The 12,069-nt window shown below is 55.3% G+C and overlaps 1 protein-coding gene across 1 annotated transcript in view; it reads right to left on the bottom strand.

Annotated features, from left to right (window-relative positions):
- Positions 1-12,069, bottom strand: part of GRIP2 (glutamate receptor interacting protein 2) — a 52,933-nt gene that overhangs the window by 22,402 nt on the left and 18,462 nt on the right. Inside the window, exons 8-17 of the mRNA XM_077763724.1 lie at positions 11,284-11,431; positions 11,006-11,175; positions 9,021-9,146; positions 8,536-8,685; positions 5,845-6,031; positions 5,217-5,362; positions 4,337-4,417; positions 2,482-2,548; positions 2,244-2,389; positions 1,300-1,444 (exon numbers count right to left, since the gene is read on the bottom strand). Of these exons, the coding sequence (XP_077619850.1) occupies positions 1,300-1,444; positions 2,244-2,389; positions 2,482-2,548; positions 4,337-4,417; positions 5,217-5,362; positions 5,845-6,031; positions 8,536-8,685; positions 9,021-9,146; positions 11,006-11,175; positions 11,284-11,431 (1,366 nt within the window). The remainder of the gene's footprint in view (positions 1-1,299; positions 1,445-2,243; positions 2,390-2,481; positions 2,549-4,336; positions 4,418-5,216; positions 5,363-5,844; positions 6,032-8,535; positions 8,686-9,020; positions 9,147-11,005; positions 11,176-11,283; positions 11,432-12,069) is intronic.

The raw sequence follows: 12,069 nt of genomic DNA, 5'->3' as shown, positions 1-12,069 counted from the left end.
TGGGGGGGGGGTGGAGGACAAGGCAGGGGATGCCCAAATGCAGATGCTGCCCCCAGGAGGGGGTTCACCAGGGGTCAAGCCCCAGTGTGCCCTCAGGTCCAGCACTGCCCACCAAGGTCCCCAGGAGCCCAGGGGACTGAGTAAGTCGGGGGGTGGTGCGCTGAGTGAGGGGGGTCAGAGTTGTCAGTCCTGTTTGACAGACACCAGCTGCCTGTGGCTCTGGGGCCCCGAAACGTGGCTTTCCCACACTGAGATGCCTTGACTATGAAAAATACACACCAGATTCTGAAGACACAATTTTTAAAAAAGAATGTAAAATATCTCGTTACTAATTTCTGTATTGATTACGTGCTGAAATAAATACATTTTGTCTCTTTCTATTTTTCTAACATAGCTACTTGGAAAGTTGATAATTAAATGTGTGGCTCACGTTACACTGCAATTGGACAGCCCTCAGCTAGATCAGCCCGGTGAGGACACGGGGGACTGTCTGTTGCATCCCCGATGCCCAGAATGAGCTGGCACACAGGAGGTACCCAGTAAACGTGGGGGTAGGTGAACACACTTAAGGTGGGAATTGTCCACAGGAGCCTCTGCGATGGGCCAGCAGGGGGCGCTCCAGGAGCAGGGACACCCACAGGGAGCCATCCCCTGACCCCAGGCCCCCTCCACCCCACTGCCACCTCTCATCGCCATCGGTTCCTCTGCTCTTCACCCTCCTCCAGGAGCCCAGCCTGCCCCCTCCAGGCTGGACCGGTCTCTCCCTCTCAGTGTCTGGAGAAAAGCTGCATCTCACCCAGACTGGGATCGCCTCCCTGGGACCCTTGTGGGGCCTTGTCCCACTTCTGGGTGCCAGATTCACCTGCTCCCTGCAGTCTGGACAGCCTGGGCAACACCATCTTTCTGGCACCCTCCCCAGAGAAGAGGACCGCAGGGGGGCCCCTAATGCCGGCGGAAAAGCCCCACGCTGTGCCAGGATTGAAGGTACACAGCAGGTGCTCCAAAAAGGCTCACAATATTGAGTTTCCAGAAATCTCCAGGAATCTCCAGGTTGAGAGAGAGAAGAGAGTTGGCACACATTTATCTGGCACTTATCTGAAGCCAGAATGGTCGGCCAGGGGGGCTGGTCTGCCTCTGTGGAGCCGAGGCTCAGAGAGGGAAGAGAAAGGCCTGATGTCTGCCAGAACGTCGGCATTGGAACCAAGGTCAGAATCCACGTCAGCTGTTTCCAAAGCCCAGCTCCTGCCCCGTGAGGGTCCCAGGGCCCGCCCCATGTGTCCCCCTGGAACGCCAGCTCACCTCTCAGCCAGACCACGCTTGGTGAGGCCTGAGATGACAATGGGGTCAAAAGGCTCCTCTGTGCCCGAGATGGTGATACCCAGGGGGCCCCCGTAACGTTTCAGTTCCACCGTGTAGCTGATGGCACCCGTGGTCTCCTGCTCGTCTGCAAAGGCGGCACCCATCAGGCCAGGGTGCAGTGGGGCAGGCCCCAGGAGCTGGACACCCCCAGCCCCCAACATGTGGTGTCCTCACTCTCTCCCACTCCCTCCTTCCTTAATTCACCCATTCACTCCTGCTGTGACCTTGAGTGGGTGCCTTCCTGTACCCAAACACCATGAACCCCACACTCTAAACTACAGATTCCACACATGACACAAAATAACAACAATGAGGATACAAAGAAACCAGATTTCCAGCTCTTTTTAAAAGAGGAAAATTAGAAGAAGGAGTTTTGCATACAAGAGGCTGTCCTTCCCAGGGTAGGAGTTGCCTCTCTGAACAAGGAATAAGGGGTTGGCTCTCCAGGGACCACAAGCCTCACCCCTCCCTATTGCCCCCCCCCCGAGCCTGCATACATTTTTCTTACCTTCTGTCCAGTTCACTCGCTTCTGTCACCTGTGTGGCCCCAGAGGTGTCAGAGTTCACAGCCTTTACTTGGTCACACACACACACATACACACACACACACACACACACACACACACACACACACCCTCTGGTGAGGGCTGATCCCTGCCCCGCCCACTCATCTGCTCACTGCTGCCCCCTGGGGGTCCCCTTTGTGCTGGGCATGGAGGATCCATCCGGCTTTTCCCCGCTGTGCTGGGGCCCCTCCCTGCACCTGTTCATTCAAGGCGCCTCCACCAGCACCCTCCTCAGCCAGCGGGAGCCCCACACTGCAAGTGGGGAACCCGTCGTCCAGCGGCGGACCCAGAGGCGGCGGGGCCGGGCCAGGGCCGTACCGGAGTTGTCCTCGTCCTTCCGGATCTTCAGCTTCACCAGGTCCTCGCACTGCTGCAGGATCTGCACGGCGTCCTCCATGGGGCAGTTGTCCAAGCGGACGTTGTCGATGGCCAGAAGCTTGTCACCTGGCTCCAGGGTGCCAGTCCTGCAGGAGCAGGCGTCAGGGACAGGAAGAGGCTGGCACATGCTACTCTGCCTGGACCGCTCCCCCTGCCCTGTGCCCAGGGCCAGCCCTACCTGTGTGCCACGCTGCCCTTCTTGATGTCCGAGATGATCAGGGGCTCTCCTCGCTTCCTGCTGGCCGCTGGCGGGGAAAGGAGCCACGAGTCTGACCTTTGACCCCCTCAGCCTCAGGGGGCTTGGAGGGGCCAGGAGTAAGAGCATGTCCTGCTCCCACCGCCTCCTGTCCGGGTGACCATGAGCAAATCAGCCTCAGTTTCCCCTCCGTAAGATGGAGGTGATGCCACTGAACTCACAGAGATGTCATGAGATTGAAGTAGACAAGGCAAAGCCTAACATGGATCCTGGCACACAGCAGGCGCTCAATCCACGTCAGCCCCTTTCCCTCCTGCTCAGCCCCTCCCCCTGCAAGCCGTGAGCTCCTTCAGGGCCTGGCACCCCCACCGGGCACAGGGCCGGGACGCAGGGACTGGGTGAGCCTTCCACACAGAGTCCTGCCTTCTCTCATCTGCAGGGAGTGCTGGCTGAATGGCCCACAGGGCTCCCTCTCTGGGAACTGCCTTTGGCCAAGAGAACAGCCTCATCCAAGTATGTTCGGCTCCTGGGTGCAGCCTGGTCCAACAGAGGTGCAAAGGCCTGGCTCCCAGCCTCACTGAGGACACTGTCAAAGCCTCCCTGGCCCTAGAGCTCTCCATGGATTGGCTGAGCCACCTACTGCGGCTACATCACAACCCAGCTCCTCCAGCTGCCCAGTCCCATACCCTTCACCACGCACAGGTGTTGACTCCAACGCCCCTCTCAGTAAACTCAGTAAACTCTGTCTAAGCAGCTCTTTCTAGGGGGATGCAACCTAAGACAATGGGTGTTGCATGAAGAGCTCAGTTTTCTTGCAGAAAGAATTCATCTGGGCTAATGGGTTTTCCCTAGGTGGTATGAGCCCCTTCTAACCCATGTGGCATCTTTGCAGATGACACAAAAGCACCCCTTCAAATTGAGGTAATAAAATTATAAGTCTACCTCAAATTGGTATCCTTGTGTCATGTACAACTTGTGCAACTGTCTCTGGCAGCCCTACCCAGAGGTTCCTGGGCTGCAAGCAGCTTTTCCCCTCCCAGAGTGCTTCAGCTCTCAGCTCCATTGACTGTGGAGTCGGGGAGAAAGGAGCTGCAGTCGCCTTCCATCGAGCCCAGGGTGGGGACTGAGGATCATTTCCCATGGGGGCTGCAGTCCTGCTCTTCTGTTCTCTGGGGCTCCCTGAACCTCCCTGGGGAATGATGTGGGAGCACCCCTTGCCTGACCTGGGGTCAGCCCACCCATGTGTGTGCTGCCCTGGTCAGCGTGGACACCCGCCAGGAGGTTACCTCAGCAGGGCAGAGGGGACAGCCATGCTACGGCCAGGTGGAGGTGTCTCCAGCCCCCGGCTGGGAGGAGCGGTGTGTTCAAGGATCAGGCAGGAGGCCAGCAGTGGCTGGAGGGGCATGATGGAGGGATGGCGGGACATGAAGCCACAGATCACAAGGACCAGATCGCAAAGGCCCTCATCTACCCTGAGGACTTCAGCTTCCACTCCGAGCGAGACGGAGCCACGGGAGTGTGTCCACCCACGTTGGCTCCTCTGACAAACACAAATGCGGCTCCTACTGTGTTCTAGGTCTCTTCGGGGGCCCTGGGCACATGCAGGCAAAACAACCTGGTCCAGGTGTTTGGTGCCTCACCAGCCACTCAATCCCACCCGGAGACCCAGACGTCCAGGAAACCCCCATTGTTCAAAGCGGGAAACTGATGCTTCCAGTAGCTGGGGAGTCTCCCCAGGACACGCAGCTGAGCCCCAGCCAGCCCCCTGGGAGCACCCCCTCTCCCAGGTTGGGGGTGCGTGCTTTCCTTTGCAGGCTCGGGGCAGGGAGGGACTCACAGCCAATGGTGATGCCCAGCTCCACTCCACGCCGCTTGGGCAGCTTCACGTGGAAGGTGCCGCTGCTCGGGATGACGGACTCTGCGTGCAAACACACAAGGACTCACGTCAGGCCTGAGGGAGAAGACTCAGGAGCCCCGGGCCCCAACCCGTTCTAGGCCAGCTGGGAGCTACTGCAAAAATGCCCCGTCCCAGCCCCACCCTGCTTCTCCCACCTGACAGATGAGGAAACCAAGGCGTGGCAAGCTGGCATTTGCCCAAGACAACCCATCTGGTCAGAGCAGATTCGGGGTCGGCACCCGGGCCCCATGACTGCCAGTCAAAGGGTTCCCTACAGCCTAACCCAGCCCAGTTCAGACCGAGCAGCAATTCACCAAGCACCTGCTAGGCGCCAGGCCTTAAAGTTTCCATGCAATTTATCTCATCTAACTCAACAATATTCACCGTAGTAGGACCCTATTCACTACTTCACAGTTGGGGAAACTGAGGATGGGTGGTGGGAGGGAGGGTCTGAAGTCACAGAAGGTCAAAATCACCAGGCCAGCATGTCTATCTGAGTTTTTGTTTGGGGTTCTTTGCCCAAGCTCCGCAGAGGGGCATGGAATATTTTTAGCACCCCCTCTGCCCTCCTGTGGTCCTGTTTTGGTTACAAAAATCCCCCATCCACCCTCACACTGGTGTGTGAAATTCCTGCCTCCCCAGCCAGAGCCTTCCTGGTTCTGGTGCTCAGGTACATGCAGCAAATGTCCAGGGAGCAGGATCCCTGCAAGGGGGTTGGGGGGGGGGGTGGAAGAGCATGTGCACCAGCAAGAGCTGGATACAGAGAGGAAGGAGCACACGGTCCCACAGGGTGAGGAGGAAGGCAGGGACACCCACTCACCTGCCACATCAAACTCGACCTCCAACACGACCTTGTGGGCCAGCGCCGCGTCCCGCAGCAGCTGGTTGGCTTCCTCCATTGTCCCGTCCTCGGTGGCGATGCCATTGATGGACAGGACACGGTCACCCACCTGCAGCAGCCCACACCTGAGTCCCGGATGGCCACGCAGAGAGAAGAAACTGTGTTACCATCACGGGGGACAGGCACGCCATGCAGGGGCGGGCGTAGGGCGTGACTCACAGCTCTGCCCTGTACCAGCTATAGATCCTCAGGCCATTTACCATGTGACTCTGGCTGAGGGAGTGAGCTTGCCAGGCCTCAGCTTTTCTGTCTGCCCCAGGGGATGAGGCCGTGCCTTAGGAGATGTGCATACAGAGGACTCTGACTTCAGACAGACATGGGTTCAAGTCCCAGGTCACTCACAAGCTGCATGACCCTGGGCCAATGAATCACCTTATCTGCCTCGGTTTCCTCATCTGTAAAGTGGGGCTGATGATGCAGCGGATGGGATGGTGAAGTGAGATACACTTGTGAAGCCAGGCTCGGCGTGTGACTCAGTTTCCCCGGCTGTCTGTGAGCCCCGAGTTGGAGAGCGGTGGGCCCAGTGGGGTGGGGGAAGCTGGCTCACCTCTCTGCCGGGCTGTCAGGCTCAATGAAGCGCACCAGGGGAGGGGAGGACAGGGTCTCGGTAGCAAAGATGCCACCCTGGAGCTGGAGACCGAAGCCGGTGAGGGGCCCTCCGCAGAGCACGACCTCCGTGGTTTCCGTGTGCACGATCTGCCCCCCTGGCCCCACCGTGCTGGAGGCCAGTGACACTGCAAGGCAGGGGGCATGGCTGTTGGGTGAGCAGTCCCAGAGAGCCCTTCTGGCCAGAACCAACCCATCCCTGGGCTCAGGGACCTGGATCAGCCAGGCAAGTGAGCGGGCCAGGGCGTCGCAGCCCATTCTGGGCAGCAGTCTCCTCATCTGAACACGGGGGGTTCCCACCCAGCAGGGCCATGACCAGGATTAGGGAGACCGCTCCCAGGACTGCTGTGTCGCAAAACAGAGGTTCCAAGGACATCAATGCTGTTCCAATGCTGTTATCACACCACAGTACATAGTATGCTATTTTTGGTAACGGCTTTATTGAGATACTATTCACCTACCATAGTATTTCAATTTCAAGCATACCACATAGTGTGTTTTCGTATATTAACAAAGTGGTACAACCATCAGCGCAATCAATCATAGAAACCTTTCATCACCTCAGAAGGAAACCCCGTTCCCTTCAGCCAGTGCTCCAAATCCTTCCATCTCTCCGGCCCTCAGCAGCCCCCGATCTATCTTCTCTGTGGACTTGCCTATTCTGCACACTCCCTGTAAATGCAATCCTATGTGGTCTTTTGTATCTGCTTTCTTGCACTAAGTGCCATGTTGTCAAAGTTCTCCTTTCTAAGGCTCACCAACATCCCACAGAATGAATATGCATATTTTCTTTAACCATTCGTCTTTTTTTCTTTTTTCTTTTTTTTTTTTTTTGAGAGAGAGAGAGAGAGCGTGCAAGCAGGAGAAGGGCACAGGTAGAGGGAGAGAGAATCGCAAGCAGGCTCCATGCTCAGCAAGGAGTCCAGGGCAGGGCTCGATCCCACGACCCTGGGATCACTATCTGAGCCAAAATCGAAAGTTGGCCGCTCAACCAACTGAGCCCTTATCCACTCATCTCTTGATGGACATCTGGGTTGTTTCCATCTTTTGGCCAAAATGAATACTATTGCTATGAATATTTGTGTATAAGTTTTTGGGTGGACGTGACATATATTTTCATTTCTCTTGGGCATATACTAATGTGGGATTGCTGGGTCATATGAAAATGTTATATCTGTTTGATATATTATGTTACTTAATATATTTTGTTTTATATTCCATATATAAAATATACCTGTATTACTAATAGGGATATTAGATATCATTTATTAAATATAACTTAATATATTTAATTCTATTATGACTTCTATTATGCTACTGTCTATTACTATTTTGTTATATTTTATATCACACATTACAATATGTGTCATATATTGTATTTTTGCATATGTTTTATTACTATATTTATTTTATTCTCATAGTTACGTCCCTAATTATAAGAATGGTGCTCGGTACATAGGAAGTGTTCAAAATGTTTAACTAATTAATTGTTATCATCAATAGTAATAATAACAACACTTTATTAGTCGTCCATCTTAGGAAAGGGAAAGGTAAAGGGGTCCCAAGAGCCCTCAGCCTCCACACACCCCTGCCTATGAACAGCATTTCTGAACCTTTTTACCTACATGCCTTCAGCTTTGTTGGTTGACAAAGATGTATTTTATCTCTCATCTGACTCTAAAATCTGTTTCCATTTTCACCTTGGCTTCCAGGAAGCTCATAGCCATATTTAGATTCTTTCCAGGGGACTTGTATTCCTCTTTTCCCTCACCTGGTTCAATTCCAAATGCCCCAGTTTAACCTTCAGTCCTTCCTGGAGGCCTTTGCAACTCACAGAGCAGAAGGCTAGATAAACTCTCTGCATCAACAAAGGAAGGACTTTTCCCAGGAAAGACTTCAAAATTCTTGGCCTTCTCGTGACTTTTGCTACTTCCACATGTCTCTTGCATGATCATTCACTACTATCTGTCTTTACATTTATTCACTTTTTAAAATACTTACACCTACATTTCAAAAGGGAACTACATATACAGTGATCGTAAACAGAAGTTCCTATGAACAAAAGATAAGTAGAAATATATATGTGTGTGTATATATGTGTGTATGTCTATATGTCTACATATATACCAAATGTGAAAATTATCTCATACTGGATGGCTAGTCTCGAGCCTACATGTCTTTGTCTCAGGGGAAATACAAAATGTCAGAGAAGCGGTAAAGAAGTAGCCACACCACACTCACACTTTCTGCTCGAATGGATCAGAATGAATCCAGAATGAAAGAAAGTGAAAGGGAGTTACTGCAAGACGTCTGTACAAATCTGAAAAGGTAGCCTTTCCTCAAGGCACTTTGAGGTGAGGTGCCTCTTTGATGGTGAGTCCCATCACCTGCTGGGAATTTTCCCTAACACAAATACAAGACTACAATGTACAAAGTAACTGGCGCTCGTCAGGTGCGTCCTTGTACACTGCACAACTATCCAAGGAAGCCTGGCGTACCACTCATGCTATTTAACGACCCCATAGACACACAACTGGGGCCCTGCCCCAAATACCCTCATCCTGCAACAAATCTCTCAGGATCAGGCGTACAAGTTGCCCGGAGAGGAGGGAAGAGACCATGGCTTACTTACATGAGCTCTTGTGTTCCCTTCTTCGCTGCCTCCTCCGCCCCATCGTGGTCCGGGGGCTCATGGGGTGGGATCCACGGGGAAGGGTGCTGGGGTTGGTGCAGGGAAAGGCATGATTCATGGTCGGCGAGGAAAAGGGAGTCGAGGACAAGGCTGGGGAGATGAGAGCACAGCCCCGTGAATCCCAGAAGGGCCCGAGCCTGTCACACACTGGGTGCCAGACAGCCACCCCAGCACAGGGAGATGGGGGACGCATTCCCCCTTTCACCTCAACCACCGGCTGTGTGACCTCAGGCAAGGCTCTCCCACTTTGGGCCTCAAAGACCGCAGGGTTTTCCCGGAGCTGGTGAAACCCAGCTGCTAGGAATAGATAGAGCTCATCTCGTCACTAATGTGCTAGGTAACGGCAGGCAGACCCCTCATTTCTCAGAGTCTTGGCTTCCTCCCCTATGGAACATGCACAAGCCACAGTAAGTTGGGCACATTACATCGGCTCTGGTCCTGGCCAGCAGGCGTGGCCCAGGTGGGCGTCCTGCAGTGGCCGGGCCGCGGGCTGTGGCAGGAGAGCACGCAGGGGTCCCAGCGATGTGGCTGCTCACTCCTCTGCACCTTCACTGTGACCCAAGGAAGAGGAGAGAGAGGTGTGGGTGTTAGGGACTGAGCGGGTCTGGACTCACCATGCCCCTTTGGATGCCAGGCTCCCACGTGCAAGATAAGTGAGGAAAGCAGGACCAGACAGCCCGAGTTTCCCCGGAGCCAAGCCAGGCACTCAGACTGCGCTCATGCGTCCTGAACAACCCCACTACGTGTCTGGTATTGTGCTCAGCGCTCAGCCAGGCAGCAGTGAGGATGGGAGGCCTCACTGCCCATCAGCTTTGAGTGGTGCGGCGGGCAGACACCGCAGGGCCCCTGTGCCTTTGGGATCTGCCGCGGTGCTGTGGCCCGGGAGGCCCTGGCCAGGGGCTGAGCACACGGGGGCACTAGGGCTGGGCTGTTTCCACCCTGCGCTGGGCTCTCAGAGGCAGCCTATGTTGCAGGGTGGAGGAGCTGGCCGAGGTTTGCTCACACCTGCATTGCAGCCTGACACTGCTCTGGGTGGCTTGCCCCCCAGCCAAACTTCCACAGGCTCCTCTGCCCCCCCCCATCCCACCCCCTGCCAGATGAATTCTTTGTATTCTTCATCTGCTTCCTACAGGCCTCCAGGGATCCTGCCTCCCCCTCCCCCTGCCCCACCTGATCTTCCAAACCCACTGCCCCAGGTCCTGCCTTGGCTCCTCCTTCTGCTGGGGGGCATTGGGGCTCCAGCCTCTGGTGCAACGTGTCCGTGTCCATGGATGGATGAGTGAGAACCTGGCCAACCCAGCCCAGTGACTCCACCCCCTATGCAGCACCTCCCTCCCCACACTGGGAGGGCACAAAGGGCCTGAAACCTCACTTCTCTTGAGCCTCAACTACCACTGGGCAGTGGGGCAGCAGCAATACCGAGCTCAGGGACTTGTCCTGGAGATGAAATGGGGGGCCCTGTGGGAACCCCCAACCCATAACAGGTGCTCCCTCCATGATGTGAGAAAGGGTGACTGCAGTTCAAGCCCCAAAGCCTCCTGGATCAGGCCCTGGCTAGGGCTTGATGCGGCCTTTTCAGACCCTGGCAGAGACCACAGAGATGGACCCTCCCCAACGGCTCACTCCCCACATTTCATTTGGGGGATTTTTCTTTCTCTCCCAGGTGGTCAGTCGGGCATGCAAAGGATGGGGTGGCCCAACTCCATCCTTGCCCACACTGTGTCCTGAGGGCTGGAATTCACACCCCAGGGCTGCACTCCATGCTCGACCTCGTTTAACCTCTCCTAAGCCTGTGCACCCGGGGTCCCCACTCCCATTTACAGATGAGGCGACCGAGGCCAAGAGATGCAAAACACCTGTTCGGCTGGGGCAGTGCTGGCATCTCAACCCAAAGCCCAAGGTCCGGAATGCTAGAGGCACTTGCTGGCCCTGAGCTGGAAGCAGCCTCCTCCTGGCCACCCTGCACCAAGCTCAGCTCTGCTCTCCAGCCTCTTGGATCACCCATCTCCTCTGCTCTTGGACTGCCTAGCACCAGCCCCCTGCTCTCTGGGGCCCCCTGACTGACTGGCTGCCTCCTCTGGTCCTGCTGAGGACCCTGAACTGAGCCCCAGATCTAAGCTCTGAGGAGCACAGATGGACTGTCCCCTCCTTTGCTCTAGCCTTTATATTTCTATTAATACAAAGAATGATGGAAATCGCTTTGGGATACCCATCCCAGCAGACTGTCAACTCAAACATTCCAGTTGTCTCTCTGCCCAACCGGCCCAGCGTCGGATGCTGCGCGGGAACAGATGTTTGTTCCAGGAAATGTTAGCCTGCCCAGGGCTTCAGTCCCAGGCCTCTGGGACCCTGTGCGATCCTCCCCATCAGCCCTCGGTTTGGGTCCTCAGACCCTCCCAAGGGGACCCACCTGCCTCTGATGGTTTCAGGGGCCGCCGACTCTGGGGAGCAGGCAAGATCTCTAGCCGCACTTTCTCCGACACGTTGGCCAGGAGCTTGGTGGCCTCCAGCAGCGAGCAGTGTTCCGTGCTGGTGCCGTCGATGGACAGGATGTGGTCTCCAGCATGCAGGGCTCCGCTCCTGGCCAGACGGGAGAAGGACAAGGGAGGCTAGTGATCCAGAGAGAGCTCCGGGCGGCCTCCCCTCTGCACCCCTGGCCTCTACGGCGGCACACCCAGCGTGCCTCACCTGTCCACCACGCTGGCTGGCTTGATGCGGTCAATAGTAATGACTGGCTTGTTCCGGTGGGAGCCGGTGGTGAGCGAGATCCCCAGGGCGGACCCAGGAGTCTTGGTTATTTCCACGATCAGGGGCCCCGAAGCATTGGCCACTGTATCTGGCACATGAGAGAAGAGAAGAGTATGAAATGCAAATACGGAGTGCTTGCCTCCCCAGCCTCACTCTGCTATCTCCACTTAACCCTCACTGCTGGGGAGGGATGACTGTACCCCTTTTACAGATGGGGAAACGGAGACGTGTGGAGGTAAAGGCCTTGTCCAAGTTCACACAAGCACTTGGCGGTGGAGGAGGGTCAGGAACTCAGCTCTGTGGGCTCTGACTCCAGGGCTCTGCTGGACGACACTGTGCTCACATGTGTGGACAGCCTGACACTTACCAGCACCACAGTGCGTGTTCACTACAACCTTCGCCCATCGCAGAAAATGGCACCCCCATTAACCCCACCAGTGGCTTAAAAATGAAACCTTGCCCCTTGTGCTCTCAGCCTTCCCTCCCCCGGATCCATGCCACCGTGTCCAAATGTCAGCAAATCAGACCGAACTGACCTTCACCATATTTCCGTTTTTGTTTTTTTTTTTATGGCAAGATTGCATTCTTTTTTTTTATACAGTTTATTGTCAAGTTGGTTTCCATATAACACCCAGTGCTCATCCCCACAAGTGCCCTCCTGCATGCCCATCTCCCCTCTTCCCCCCTATACCCATCAGTCCTAAGTTTGTTCTCAGTCAGGAGTCT

Source organism: Crocuta crocuta, unplaced genomic scaffold (genome assembly GCF_008692635.1).
Source record: "Crocuta crocuta isolate KB4526 unplaced genomic scaffold, BGI_CrCroc_1.0 scaffold184, whole genome shotgun sequence".
Classification (NCBI taxonomy): domain Eukaryota; kingdom Metazoa; phylum Chordata; class Mammalia; order Carnivora; family Hyaenidae; genus Crocuta; species Crocuta crocuta.
Note: the sequence above shows the minus strand (reverse complement) of the source record. Positions and strands in the feature narration are given on the sequence as shown.